This window comes from Cottoperca gobio, chromosome 4 (assembly GCF_900634415.1).
Source record: "Cottoperca gobio chromosome 4, fCotGob3.1, whole genome shotgun sequence".
Classification (NCBI taxonomy): Eukaryota; Metazoa; Chordata; class Actinopteri; order Perciformes; family Bovichtidae; genus Cottoperca; species Cottoperca gobio.
The window spans coordinates 21893718-21907882 of NC_041358.1; the positions used below are offsets into that span (position 1 = coordinate 21893718).

Genomic DNA, 14165 nt, shown 5'->3' on the forward strand with positions numbered 1-14165 from the left:
GCTTGAATCTCAACTTGAGGTTTGTGTCCGTGCTCGCTCTTCTTAGTCTGACATTGGCATCATGAGGATTTTTAATACCAAAAGAAACCTGCCGGTGCACACGTACACGTCTCGGTTTGAGATCGAACCCCCGAAAGCTCCGCTGAGGGTCGTCGCCCTCCGGCTCCTGGATGTTACCGAAGGCTCTGCTTGTCTGAATTGGTCAATTTAGCTCATTAGATATACGCATGACGCCGCTGTGAGCTCAAGCATGCTGGAGTTTGTCTGAATGCTCGTACTGTTCATTTTAGGAAAGCCTGCTTGTTTGTTTATAGCCGTGTTCACTGAAACCAACGCCTTCGGGTCCTCAATACTGCTGCTGCTCTCTTCTTCCTTTACTCTTTTATTCGCTAATGCCTTTGATTTAATGTGACCGGACACTTGCCTAGAGTGTGTTCAGTGGGTTCAAAAGTTCCAAACATTAAAGATGAAAGCCTACATTATAAAGAAGTTGTAAGTTGAGGAGTTCCAGTATGTATTTTATTTTCTAAACTTCTGGCAGCCTCTGACTCGGTCGTATCGTTGCCAAAAACCAGCCGGTCCAGAGTGTAATTCCAATTAGTTGAAATGATGTCTGGTAAAAAAAAACAAGTGTCCTCTCTGGACACAAGTGGCAATAATGATGTCAGTGTAGTCCTGGTGGATGTACGTGTGTATTGAGTCACAGATGTTTTTCTTCTTTGAGAAACCTGTGTGTGTGTGTATATATTTGTTTGTTCGCTGTGCTTTCCAATGTCTTACAGACGAGCAGCGCTTCTGTGTGTGTGTGTGTGAGTGTGTGTGTACGTACAAGTAGCTGCATCTTGAAAGAGTGTATCAAATTTGTATATTCTAGAAAATGAGAGAAATCGTTTGTTCAGGAGAATATTCTACCGTGTGTTCCATTGTTTTGTTTATCTGAGAACTCTGATTAAGAACAAAGTAAACGGAGAAGACGCACGCGCTGTTTACCCGGAGAGTGCGAGTGTGATCCTAAATATTCAGTGTTTTTCTGCTATGACTTTAGTATCCTCCAAATGCTTTTTTTTTTAGCAGTTACACTTCTGCTTTCCGTAGAAGCCATGATTTGTATTCTTCTTTAGTCTTTTTAAGTCTCATTAAGGCCCATCGTTCTCTTAGAGCTGCAACGAAGAGTCGATCGAAAGTAATCGCCAACTATTTTCATAATTCAAAAATGCTTTTTTTTTTTGCCTCAAATATGGTGACTTCCTGCTTTTCTCTGTTTTACACCTGATAAACTGACTGTGTTTGGGTTTTGGAATGACAAAGCATTACATTTAAAGACTACATATCTCAAACACAGACACTTTATCAAGGATCCCAAGAAAGTAAACGGCGAAAGACAAACGCTACGCAATTCACTTTGCTCTCTAAAATGTTAGAAAATAGTGAAAAATGATTAGTCGACTATTCTAGAAAATAATCTGCAGATTAATTCGTTATTGAAAACAATCATCAGTTGCAGCTCTATTCACTCAAAACTAATGTTGCTTATACAAACTGAAACATCTTTGATGCACAGTGACGGGCCATAAGACTTGTATAGATAACTCGTATGTTAAAGAGAATATATCAGGCAGCTAAATGGTACAGCTGTAAGCAGAACACTCATCACCTCATCTGCTCAGTGAATTATGGCCCTATTGTTTTTCTGTAAATCTGTTGTTGTACGAGCTTATTACTCACGTGTCCCGAGCTGAACTCATCAGCTCTAACAAGGGCAGAGAGCAGCAGATGACGCAGAATCTGTTTTTGTATTTCTCTGTTGCTCCTAATGTGTTGGATCGTTGAGTTGAGCCGCTGAACATCACATTGATTGAAGGCCAGTTACATTTTTCACAAGAGTTTAATTCAGACGGAAGATACAAAACAACAAGATACCGTACGTCTGCTCTGACTGCCATGTGTAGTTTGGAAATTAAAGAATTTACATTCCCATAAAATGACACTTGTGTTGCCTTTTTATTCCAAAAACGACACTAACAAGTGTGGAACGTGTGAGCAAAATACAGCAAATACATTTGTCATAATTCTTAATATTAATTAAATAAAAATCTCTCTTGGTCAGTCTCATCCTGAACGTCACAAAGTCAAACAGTCTCCACTAATGTCGACCTTATCTAATGTATTGATGCTGTCTGGGATGCATACACAAAATCAATAGGTGTTAATTGTCTATCAGACATGAGGTTGTGGAGAGCAGTGTGAGACATTCGATCGTCAAAGAGAGTTTATTTCCCGGTGTACCGCGGGGGTCTCTTCTCTATGAAGGCAGCCATACCCTCTTTTCTGTCCTCCGTGGGGATGACCTGAAAACAGAGGGTAAGAGTTACAGGATGATCTGACTTCAGCTGCAACCATTAGTCAACTAATCGATTAGTCCATCCACAGAAAAAGAACTTTACTATAATAAACTATTTTGATAATGAATTAATGGTTAAAGTAATGTTTGTGCAGAAAATGCTGTTTTCAGCCTCGAATATGGAGATTTCCTCTTTTATATATCATATTAAAAGTGAATATCTTTGGCTTTTGGACTGACAAAACATATTTAAAAAGGCGGTGTGCAAATCCCAAAGCACAACCACACTTAATCCAGACATTTAAAGGCTTCATGGACTTTGATGGACCCCTTTACAGGCATTCTGTATACCAAACGATTAATCTAGATCATAATCTGCTCATTAATTGATAAGGAAAATAAGCGTCAGTTGCAGCCTCAGAGGGTTTCACAAACACAGAGTGAGCATCAAAGCTGAACACAACTAGAATCCTACAGGTAACAAATCATGGGGATCAAAACATTAATTAAGCACTGGAAGACTTACCCGAGCATAACACATCCTCTCTATTACCATTGCTGAAGTCATGTCAACCTGAAAGAGAAAGATTTCAGTCACTACCATCCCTGATGTAACAAATGTAATCTATGAATCACGATGTACCTCAATGCCTTGGTCCATTGCCTCTTTAGCCAGCCGCACAGCCATAGGAGCCTGGGCCAGAGAAATGAGAGTGAGTTAGATGCTGATGGTATAAAAAGCACCATACTGTTACAGCCATCACCATGAACGTTTAATACCAGCTTGTCTGCAATAAGAAAATGAAGAATTAACCAAAACAAGACACATTTATAACACAAAGACTTAATTACAAACTGGGGAGTTTGAAAGAAGCGGGTGTTTATGAGGCTGGGAGGGACGATTAGAAGTTGCATTATGGGAAATGTAGGATTTAGTGTTTTCGGAGCGTGTACCATTCTAGGCACTAAAACTTTATTGAGCCCTTTATTTTGAATAAGTCTCTTACAAATCCTCCAACTTAATTAAAGTTAAATACAGAATCTCTGGAGAACCAATTTAAAATCGCACTCAAGTTCAACTGTAGGGACTCCCAACATTTAAACAGTCGATCGCAAAGGCTACTTCACTTGTCTTGTAAAACATAATTAGTTTTCTAAGGAAGCCACAACAACACTAAAAAAAATACTTTCATTCAAGGCAAACTCCTGTCAATCACTCAATCCATACTGCGTGTGTGTGTGTGTGTGTGTGTGTGTGTGTGTGTGTGTGTGTGTGCAGTGCTATTTGTGGTCTATTTCTCCACTTGACTGCTACTCTGGCCCTGCCAACTGCGGGCATCTGAAGTGGAGTGAAAGAAATATGGAGCGACATAGGCCTGGAGAGAAAAGGAAGATAGGAGGGAGAGTGGGGGGGGGGGAGGTGGGAAGAAACCACAGAGAGAAATGCAGAATGAAAAGAGGCAGAGGAGATGAGTGCTTGAAGAGAGAGAGGGAAGCATGGAGGAAGAGGTAAGAGAGCAGGTCTCTGCCTGCAGGAGGAGGGATGCATCAGTATCTTGGCTGTAGCAGAGTGAACAAGTGGTCTCTAACCTGGGGCAGTATCTCTCTGGCCAGGCTGAGCGCTTCTCTGTGGGCAGCGTCTCCTGTCGGGTTCTGTTCTACAGCACTGTTTACGAGCCCCATCTCCAGAGCTGTCTGCCCTCCCACACGCTTACCTGATAACAGACAGGCAGAGAGAGAGTGTGATACACAAAGCCCTCGCTGAACGATAAGCATCCTGTTGTCTACAGCAACATGTCAGCGATTCTGTAACACCACCTGTGAAGATGAGCTCTTTGGCCAGAGTCATGCCGATCATCCGCGGCAACCGCTGACTGCCCCCTGTGGGACAAACCACTTCAAGGTCAAATTCTCACAGCTGCTTTGTCTCTCAATTTACACACTCACTACTTTGAAAAGGTCATTTTTGTGACCTCCGTTCGTCTTACCCGCCCCTGGGAGCAGCCCTCGTGTCGTCTCAATCAGGCCCATCTGTGCCGAATATGCTGAAACACACACACACACACACACACACACACACACACACACACACAGAGGACAGTTGAAGGTCTGTGCTGCAGAGTGCCATTACGCTGGGGAGGGCGTAAAGTCTGACTGATGCCTCTGTCAGAGCAACAGACGCAAACACCTGCTCACCTAGCTCGTCAGCGCTCAGCCAATCACAGAGCTGCTACGACCAATTTAACCAATCACATGTATTCAGCTACATGAACAGCTGGGCAGATGTGTCTGGCCTCACCAGTTATGATCAGTCCCTGAGCTCATCAGCAGATCATTAATACGGCGTGAACAGGAACAACAACAGACTTGTATTTGGCTTGACAACTGTGGATTTCTATATTTGTTCAAAAGTTTAACCCCTTAACATCCATTTACCATTTTATTTTCCCTGAAGTAGCTTCAAGATGAGTCACAGTACTGTATACAGTATATTCTACATGACTGACTGCTGTTAGTTTCCACAGCCCATAGATAAACACGGAGTTTTTTAACCAACATTTTTATTATTTGTTTTACCTAGTAACAGGTAGGGCTTCAACTAACAATTGTTTTCAATATCATTTAATCGGGTAATTATTGTTTTGTTTATAAAATGGTAATAAATAGTAAAACAAATGCCCAGTATAATTTCTGAGGTGACATCTTCAACCGTTATTCTCTGAGATTAGATTTGGGAGGATGATGTTGAAGTGATGTTGGTTTTTTCCAATTCTTTTCACGTTAATTTGTGACTTCAGAATATTTGCTGGAGTTTTTTCTCGTCAATGTATGATTTTATAATCTCAAAGAACATCCACGTTTCTGACAAATACATTTTCCCTCAGAATATTACCCTCCTCCCCCAGGCTCTGTAATATTATTATTTTTACATATAATTGGCGTCAATTTCAGACTTTCAGAAATTAAGGATTTAGATTTACGGATTAAGAAAACAATATGCGAAGTTCATCCTCATTGTTTAAGTTTAATTAGGTGTTATAGTCCTGAAGAGGTACAATCCTTCAGTATTTCACAATTTAATAAAAGCTGGTTGAGAACAAGTGCTCCAATGGTATGAGGTATGAGGAAGTTGTCTAACTAGAAAATGTCTCTACGTGGATTATAACTTCCACCGTCCTGTTGATCTGATATGAGCGGGCTGGAGAGAACATGGCATCCCCTTTCATACACCATAAACTAGGTATATTAAATATACTCAAGCATGATGCAGACTCAGCCAGTTCAGAGTTGATAGACGAAGGTTCAGAGGTCACTCACCAGCAGTGCGGAGGTCACAGGCCAAGGCCAACTCCAGCCCGCCTCCCAGGGCAACGCCGTCCATCGCTGCGATGGTCGGCATGGGCAACGATGCTTCCGGGGCATTAAAATAAACAGAAGAGGGTTAACATATGCATACACATATTGTGCACTCTGGGAAATAACTGCTCACTCTCTTTCTTACCTATCTGAGTCATGAGAGATCGCAGGCCGTGAACAAACTGATCAGACTCAGTGAGGTTCATCAGAGCTCTCTCTTTCAGGTCTGCACCTATCATAACATACACCATCACACACTATTTAGAGAGGCGTTCATCACAAACACAGGTTTCAGATGCTCCAGACGCAGCACTTACCTGCACAGAAAACACCTGGCACTAAACTCCTGAAGACAACCACACGAGCTGCTGAGTCATGGGACAGCCTGTACATCAGCAGCTTCATCTGCACACACAGGACACAGTGTCTCAGTCAGCGTGGTGTGTGTGTGTGTGTGTGTGTGTGTGTGTGTGTGTGTGTGTGTGTGTGTGTGTGTGTGTGTGTGTGTGATGAAGAGGGTCGCTCACCTCTGACACGAACACATAACCCAGAGCGTTTCTTGCCTTGGGTCGGCACATCAACACCTCCACTATCCCTGAGAAAGAGAGCAACAGGAGGGAGAGGGGGAGAGGGGGGGGGGGTTAGTATCGTACAGTTAGTTTTCATTTAATTTAATCAATTGAATGTTATTGACTGTTAAAACATTTTTGGGGTTTATCAACTATTGATATGAGCACTCTGTGATCCTTAATTAATACATAAGTAGAGTAAAATAATAATTAAAAGAAAATAAATGGCATGTTTTGTGATTATGACTAAGAAAGATGCAGTTATAACATAATAGTGATTAAATAAGTAAAACCATCGGTCCGCTCATCATTAATTCAGTTGCTAGAAAAACAATGGGTAATAATTTTGACAATCAATAATCAATATATTTTAGGTTTTGGAAAATATTCTGGTTCCTAAGCAATTCTGACGGGTATTATTTCACAAAAAAATAGTTTGAAAATAATACAATTAATACTTTTTAGTCGCATCCCTGATTGAACTTTAGAAAAATAAATATATTCAAAACTAATTATTTGATCATTTTGCATACACTCTCTTACTTGTATCTTAACCGCATTTCCAAACATTTCTGATAAAACAAACACACACACACACACACACACACACACACACACACTACTGAGCCTATTTCCAATTTATTTTTAATAATGTTCACCTTCTCCATATTAAAATATCTGTCTCCCTTAGAGCTTGAATTCAAAATGCATGAATAAAAATAAATAAACTATTGGAATAAAATTTAAATATTGTCGACTTGGTAACTTTTGTTCTTCCACATGAAAAGACTTTGAAAAAAGGGCAGTAAAGCAGTGCTCTAATCTCTTCTAGAACAGAGTATTAATGTTTAACTCAGCCCTGTGTAATGTACCTATTCTCACAATGCCTACAGCTAACAGCTCCGGCAAAATGCTGCTTTGTTTAGAATCTGAAGACGGTGCAAGTTTTCATTTAAAGTGACTGTACATTTTTCATAGTGGTGGATTAGTGTTCAGCATTCTTTTCTTATTCATCAAGTTGTACTCTGATAACGTTATCACTACACTCTATGCCAAAAGGTGAAGAGAACGTTGATGACCTTTTGCTCCTTGGTGGTAGAACGTTGTTGCATTATGGCAATGGACTCTGGATGGTCTCCCCCTCTGAAGAGGCCTGTAAAAGAGACTCTATCCTGCCCCTGCAAACACTGAGTGTGCTCACAGAGCATCTCTGGCTAAACTGCAATGTTGTCTACCGAAAGTGACATCCAATGCGTCTGGAAAATGGACAGCGTCTCCTGTTCCCAGACACAGTGGAAGTCCTGGGCAACATGCCATGCCTGCTCCAAACACTAAGAAAAACATGCTCTCGTCTATGGGGATGGCGAACAAATGCAGACACTGGATTTTTGACAGTGCAACTATGGACTCTGCAAGCATGACTTCTGCTTTTAGAGTTTTGAAAAGCTGCCCTCACATCGGCACCAACCTTGGGTCTGTCAGATGAGACTAACAGGCTTCACCTGAGGCATCTTGGTTCAGAAACATGACTCTTTGTTACCGCCCAGTGGTTTTTATTGTTCTAGACTACCCCCTGTAGTGCCGGGATGCCTGCTTGGAGCTGCTTGGATCTGCCTGCATGGGCCCAAGCAGCTATACAGGCACCTCAAAGGGCTGTGGGATATAATACTGATGAAGATAGTGTGCTATGACCACCAGGAGCTGGACCAATGGGTGCCCCAGGCATGCCTGATGATGATGACAATGATGATGAAGAAAAATAAATAAATCATTTGGTCAAGGATGACCTTATGGCTCTGCGATCCCGAAGGATCCATGTATCACAGAGGTATAATCCATAATTAAGTGCAATCAGTTTTAAGTATGATCATGTTATTTTAGTGATGGATTCCGGTGATTGAAGTCAGAAGTGCTTTAATGACAACATTAGTTTATATTCCAGTGTGTGGTGTTTGCCAAATATTATATTCAGGTTTCGTTTTAATGACCAAAATATTCTCAATATTATATTCAGGTTTGTTAGTTTTTTTAGATTCATTGTATAATCGTGTGTTTAACAAAAAGTATATATAGTATATATAGTAGATATATATATATCTATATTTGATAGACTCATGTTGTAACTGTCCAATTTAGATTATATTGATTTTATAAAAATATTTTAAAAGTCTACACTGAAGGTTATTGTACATGTGGATTCACTTCTGTTGATGAGTTAAATGTTAACGTGGTAATTTGAAGTATTTTCTGTGACTGTTGAAGAAATGTGTATGCAGCATTTATGCTCTCTATTATTAGTTAAACATTTTGATAAGCAAAGGTCGTTTTTGTTGATCTCCTGATCCTGATTTTGGAACTTGTCCTTTAACTGGATCAGTTTACATAACTATTCTTAGTATACATACGTCAATATGGTCAAACCTCAGTCTCTGTACATACTTGGAGACTGAGACTGTCTTTCTGATGGCAAAGCATATAGAACAGTCTTCAGGTCAGAGGTCAGCCTACATAATGTACCTTCTAAGGTCAGGCTGTCACAATCTATAGGTCACCCTGGACCCAACAAACCACAACAGCAAGATAAGAGTTAAGATGGCCCCAGTGTGTTCAGACTGTCAAGGTCAGGGAGATGCTTTGACGGTGTTACTTAGAATATGTTGACTAGGATTCAGAGCCATCTAGGTGATCCATCTTTAGGTAAACATTTGTTTTAGGATAGAAGTCGAGAGAAAGCGGGCTGTTCGCCAGAATGAATGGTGGCAAACAATGGGACTGCATCTCTGTATTCGCTTGTACTGTTCATTATCTATTCTCCTTGATCAAGATCTAATAAACCTCAAGTGTAAGACATCCCTCCAGCTGGTTAGGGTTAACCAGCTGGTTTCCATAAATACGAGCACGTGTGGGAATATAACCTGTCTATATGTGTGCAGTTACAACAGATGTTTATGTTTACAGAATGGCGAGTTTATCCGTGCATATTTGAACAATGTTGAATCACATGTGAGTGTGTCCCTACCATTGTCTTCCCCCTCTAACCGCTTTAAAACCACCTCTGGTGGATCTGCCGCCTTTGTGTGCTGTCTGCGGCTGTGTGGGCGACTGTACGCCGTCAGAGGGCGACCGCCACCGGCCAGCAGTCGCGATCCGTCCCGGGGAATCAGATGTGAAGATCGGCCGTGCGTTTCCCGCAGAATCACTCCCAACCACCCGGGCCCTGCCAGTCTGCGAAGCAGTGTTGCCATGCTTGCTGTTTAGTTTTCAGAAGCATATATGTAGTCCTGGAAAGTTGCAGGAAGTCAGGTGAAGGTTTCTTCCTGAAAGAGGAGGGACTTAATCGGCTTGTCATGGCTTTTTATTTTCTTCTCGAATCAGCAATGACACACAGGTTCATACACCAGGCAGTACACCAGAGAGGTAAAACATAAATCTGACATTTCACGTGTTTTCATCCGTGAAAAAAAGTTTATATTTTAGCAGGATATTCTTTCTATGTGTCTTCTTGGCCACAAGAGGCTGAAGTGCACCACTACCCCATGTTTTCAATGGGATTAAAAGCATTCATGTTTTTTTAATTATCATTATGAATCAGTTCTCTATGCTTTGTAGAAGTCATATAAAACAGTATCATAATGACAGCATGTACCTTGTGTTTGGAGTGCATGGAAAAATTCAAACCCACCTGGAAGAAAACATGAAACAAAGAAAATTATCCTGGCAAATCCTTTTTATTCCCCTGTTCCAAAGAAGTTTTGTTTTTTTAAAGAAACTCAAAAAATTATCCTGGCAAAACCTTTTTTCCCTGAAGTCGTAAACAACTAAGATTAGACTTGTAAAATGTTGAAGTGATTTACTCATCAGGAATTTCTGCACTACCTGATATCAGTCACTATTTCACTCAGCAAAGTGAAAATGTTGTCATTGTGCAAGTTTTTACTTCCTCCGTCTACACACACACACACACACACACACACACACACACACACACACACACACACACACACACAGCCTTCAGTCCTGTCTCTGGAGTGTCCAGACTTTGGCCGGACAAAGCGAGTTGTTGAGGTAAGGTTTTCCGTCAGGCTGCCCATGTCTAGTCTGACCATACATTATTGAACGGGTCTTTACAGGTTATGCAATCACACAGTCAGGCAGTGGCTCTGATGGCACAACAGCTGAGCAGAGAGAGCCAGTGTATCCAACATGCATGTGGTCCAGACATAGTAATAGAAATTGGCAATTTATGAAATGTTACAAAGTTCTTTTAACATTCAGGTACATCAGATTACATTTATATCGATGAGATTATTTACTAGGACATTTCTATTGCTCTCTGTCTTTGTTTACTCTTCCTAATTGACATGGATGCAATGGACTCTGGGCAGTGAATCATATTCATTTGCAACTGAGATGTAAATCTATCCTAAGTGTAGAGTGTAGGTGGCTGTGTGCTGCAGGGTGTTGGGTCAGGGTTAAGTGGGTAAAGTGAAACTGAAACTATAACTGAATAGAAACACACTAATCACACATATTTTTACTCGCATAGATTCAACCACTGACCAAAGGCAGATTGGATTAAACAGAAAGAAAATATATGTTGGGGGGGTTCTGGATGAAATGTGCCCACAGATAATAAATACAGTTACTCTGTTGGGTACAATGTTTATAATTAAAGCCCAACCAGAATGAAAGAAAGAGACAGCGTTTGAATGTTAAACCTGATGAGGTCATTTGAGAGGTAAAGAGAGATCATTCAGGTTTGCGTTAGTCTGAAGATTCTGTTGCAGTGAATTGAAATGTCACCTCATGGATTTCTAAGGTTCAGCTTTTGGAGGCCAACAGGCTGCTTAGATTTGATGTCAGGCAGCTGGTGTTCCTCTTCTCATGTGTACACTGCCTGAGATGGAAATCGGATGGTGGATGACGTTTGAGTGTGAGTGACAGAAACTGAGCCTGATGGCCTGTGACGAACGCAGCCAGCCTGTCCCCGGACAAGACACACATGTTTGGCACACATTGCGGCAGGAGCACGGCTCCTGAGATGCACACAGGGACATGGTTGCCAATAATCATCAACATAGACAAAGAGTTTGTTTTGTCCAGTGTGTTTCAGTGAGTTTGCCCTTTAGCATCCTTTCCTGGCTTGAACTGGACAGATTGACACGCCGCTCTGCCAACAAACATCTTGAACATGGCCCACTTAAGATGATGCCAGCCACACAGCCTTTCCCCTCCTATCCTGCAGGGGTCAGCCTCGTATCGGAGGGTAGATCAGAGGAGGGTTTACTCTGTCCTGTTGCTCCTCTGCTCCTCTGCTCACCAGTGCAGTCACTACTCATGTCGTTTCACTTTGGGTCATTGCAGGCTGATTCCTTCATCACCAGCTCACAATGTCAGTGACAAACGAAAGACTCGCCCCGCTATCCTTTCCCAAGAAATGGTTCCTCTCCTCCCATCAGAGGCAGGAGGAAGAGTTGTGTGTGTGTATCGTGCCGCAGAGGGTCCCCGGGCCGCTGCCATCAAAGCCCAGGGCTGAGTTTGGACCTGGTGACTGGGCACGAGGCCGGGCATGAGTCAGAGGGAGTGAGTGGCGTCCTGTCACTGGAGCTGTATGTCAAGACAGAGTAAGCACAGTTTTCTGCTCAGGACATGTGCACTCTGTTTGATCGCTGTGTCGGACTCTTTATCACAAAGATATACTGTAATACTAACACGTACTCTATAGTCACCTAGACAAAGTAAACATCCCGGAGGCCAGGCTGTTTTAACTCATGTAGGGAAGATGAAACCGTAGAAGAAAACAACAGTTACGCAACACTAACATGTGTGTTCTCATGTGTTTGTGTTGGTTTCATGTGTGTATGAGTGTTTGTAGTGGGAGGATTAGTGATGGAGATAATGTTAGTTTGAGGTGATGCGTCTGTGAGTGTGTGTGAAGGGGGGGCTGCCAATGTGTGAGCACTTTAACTTCACTAAAGTGTGCAGAAGCAGGGAGTGGATTAATATGCTCTGCTGATAGTGCAGAACCAACAGCCGTCAACGCCGGGGGCTGTTCTGAATTTAACTTATTGTCAACAAATCCAAATAAACGACCAACACCAACATTTAATTGATTCTACTAACTAAAGCTGATTCCTCTGTGCCGTACATCTACACTGTTGTCCAAAACTAGTAACAAGTCTACAGCCTTGCTATAATAGTTTATAATGTAGTATTATTATAGTAATTAAAATAAGCCATTTACCAACATTAAAGTGTTTGTAATGCATATTTATAATCCAATGTTATAATATATGTTATTCTAAAATAGGCCATTCTGCATAATGTACTTTAAGAATAGTTAGATGCTAATACTTCTGTACTTTTTAATCAAGTAAGCATTTGAATGCAGGACTTTTACTTGTGGCAAAGTATTTCTACACTGTGGTATTTAGTACTTTTACATAAAAACAAACAAACCAGCCACTACAGAGGCCGTCAGGGGGACTGATAGAGGATCGTACTCTTGGGTCAATAACTTTAGAATGATGGAGTTGGAAAAAAGAGCCTCCGACTTACGGCCTGAACGATAGTGGAGCAAGATGGGAGAAGAGTTACGACCACTCTGAGCCACAGTGAGGAGGGGAAAGGAAAGAAGAGTTATAGCTACACATGGAGTGTAGAGAAAGGGACAGAGAAAACTGTAGCTTTAACTCATCATTATTTAGTCCAGAGATACCTCCGAAGAGAAGCCAAAAGATGCAACGTAATGGGTGTGAAGCGAAGGAGAGTGACACCTCTGATGGTGCAGGTGACTCTCCCCTCAGGTTTGGAGATCCGACCAGCTGTCTGACCCTTGACAGCCGACACTGCATACACCCTTATTAAAAAATAAAGATGTTGCCCACACGCTCTACACATGCACACACACTCATGAGTCACAAAGGCAGGGAACATCCATGCAGACATGTAAAACACAGACGTATGTACAGCACAAACATGACCAGCCTCCCATAGTATGTAACTGTGACACACACAACTGTATAACCTCACACATGCGTGCACATGGATATACACGAGCACCTCTGGAAGCTGACACCGTGTGGAGCAGTCAGAGAGGAAAGTTACATTAATGATTCTGATCGCCAGGCTTTACTGAGGCAGGTATCTGCGAACACGATCCAGCAGGGCCATTTAGATAGCAAACCCATGACAGAGGGAGCAGACAAGCCAGCAGAAAGCGACACTGATCAAATACGCTCATTTTCCTCCAGGCTGCTCTGTACTTGGTAGAACTTTCCTTCAATAATGATGTATCAGACTGAAGATGTTCATGCCTGACCAGAGCAGCTCTGATATGAAAAGCTGTGCAAAGGGCTGTGTCAAAGTGGTAATGTTTTCACAACTAACATGTTATCCGCTCCCTCTGTCCAAACTCAACGACTGTTACATGGTTCGCCGTGACATTTGGTACAGACCTACACGTCCCCCTAAGGGTGATTTTTTATAACCATGGTGATCCTCTGACTTTTTGTCTAGCGCCATCATCAGGCAACGTTGCAAGATGTAAGGTCATTCCTGTAGTTGTACAATCATTTTGCCCTATGTACGATCAATAATGCTAAAAACAAATAGATTTTTAATTAATTTCCAGATGAATCCAACGTCTGTGTTTAGGCTTATCTTCTCACGTGACCTCTTTACAGCCAATCACTGGTGGTGTAGGTTATGATGTTGATGAAGGTGACTCATATTCAACCACAAAGCCTAGATTGGAAACCACTGCATCAAAGAAATAGTTTGAAATTTTGGTAAATAGCCTTTATTTATTCACTTTCTTGCCAATAAGAGGATGGAGAGAAGAGAAATAATCACATTACTTTGGTTTTTGTACCAATTAAATGAACAAGATAGTATTT

At 41.6% G+C, this 14165-nt stretch overlaps 1 protein-coding gene across 1 annotated transcript; it reads right to left on the reverse strand.

The window, feature by feature from the left end:
- Positions 1-1872: 1872 nt before the first annotated feature.
- Positions 1873-9581, reverse strand: echdc2 (enoyl CoA hydratase domain containing 2). Its single transcript, XM_029429281.1, has 11 exons — positions 9287-9581; positions 6226-6293; positions 6016-6103; positions 5844-5930; positions 5660-5752; positions 4330-4386; positions 4160-4222; positions 3932-4056; positions 2985-3035; positions 2868-2915; positions 1873-2348 (listed from the first exon to the last, which is right to left on the reverse strand). The coding sequence occupies exons 1-11, from the start codon at positions 9510-9512 to the stop codon at positions 2271-2273; spliced, it is 984 nt and encodes a 327-aa protein (XP_029285141.1). The 5' UTR covers positions 9513-9581; the 3' UTR covers positions 1873-2270.
- Between the last annotated feature and the right edge of the window lie 4584 nt (positions 9582-14165).

Bases quoted from the DNA above. Each gene is read 5' to 3' on its own strand.
- echdc2 (XM_029429281.1), bottom strand. From the start codon at position 9,512: ATGGCAACACTGCTTCGCAGACTGGCAGGGCCCGGGTGGTTGGGAGTG. The intron at 2,916-2,984 runs GTACATCGTGAT...TTTCTCTTTCAG, and splicing joins CAATGGACCAAGGCATTGAG to GTTGACATGACTTCAGCAAT. The intron at 2,349-2,867 runs GTAAGTCTTCCA...CTCTGTTTTCAG, and splicing joins AGAGGATGTGTTATGCTCGG to GTCATCCCCACGGAGGACAG.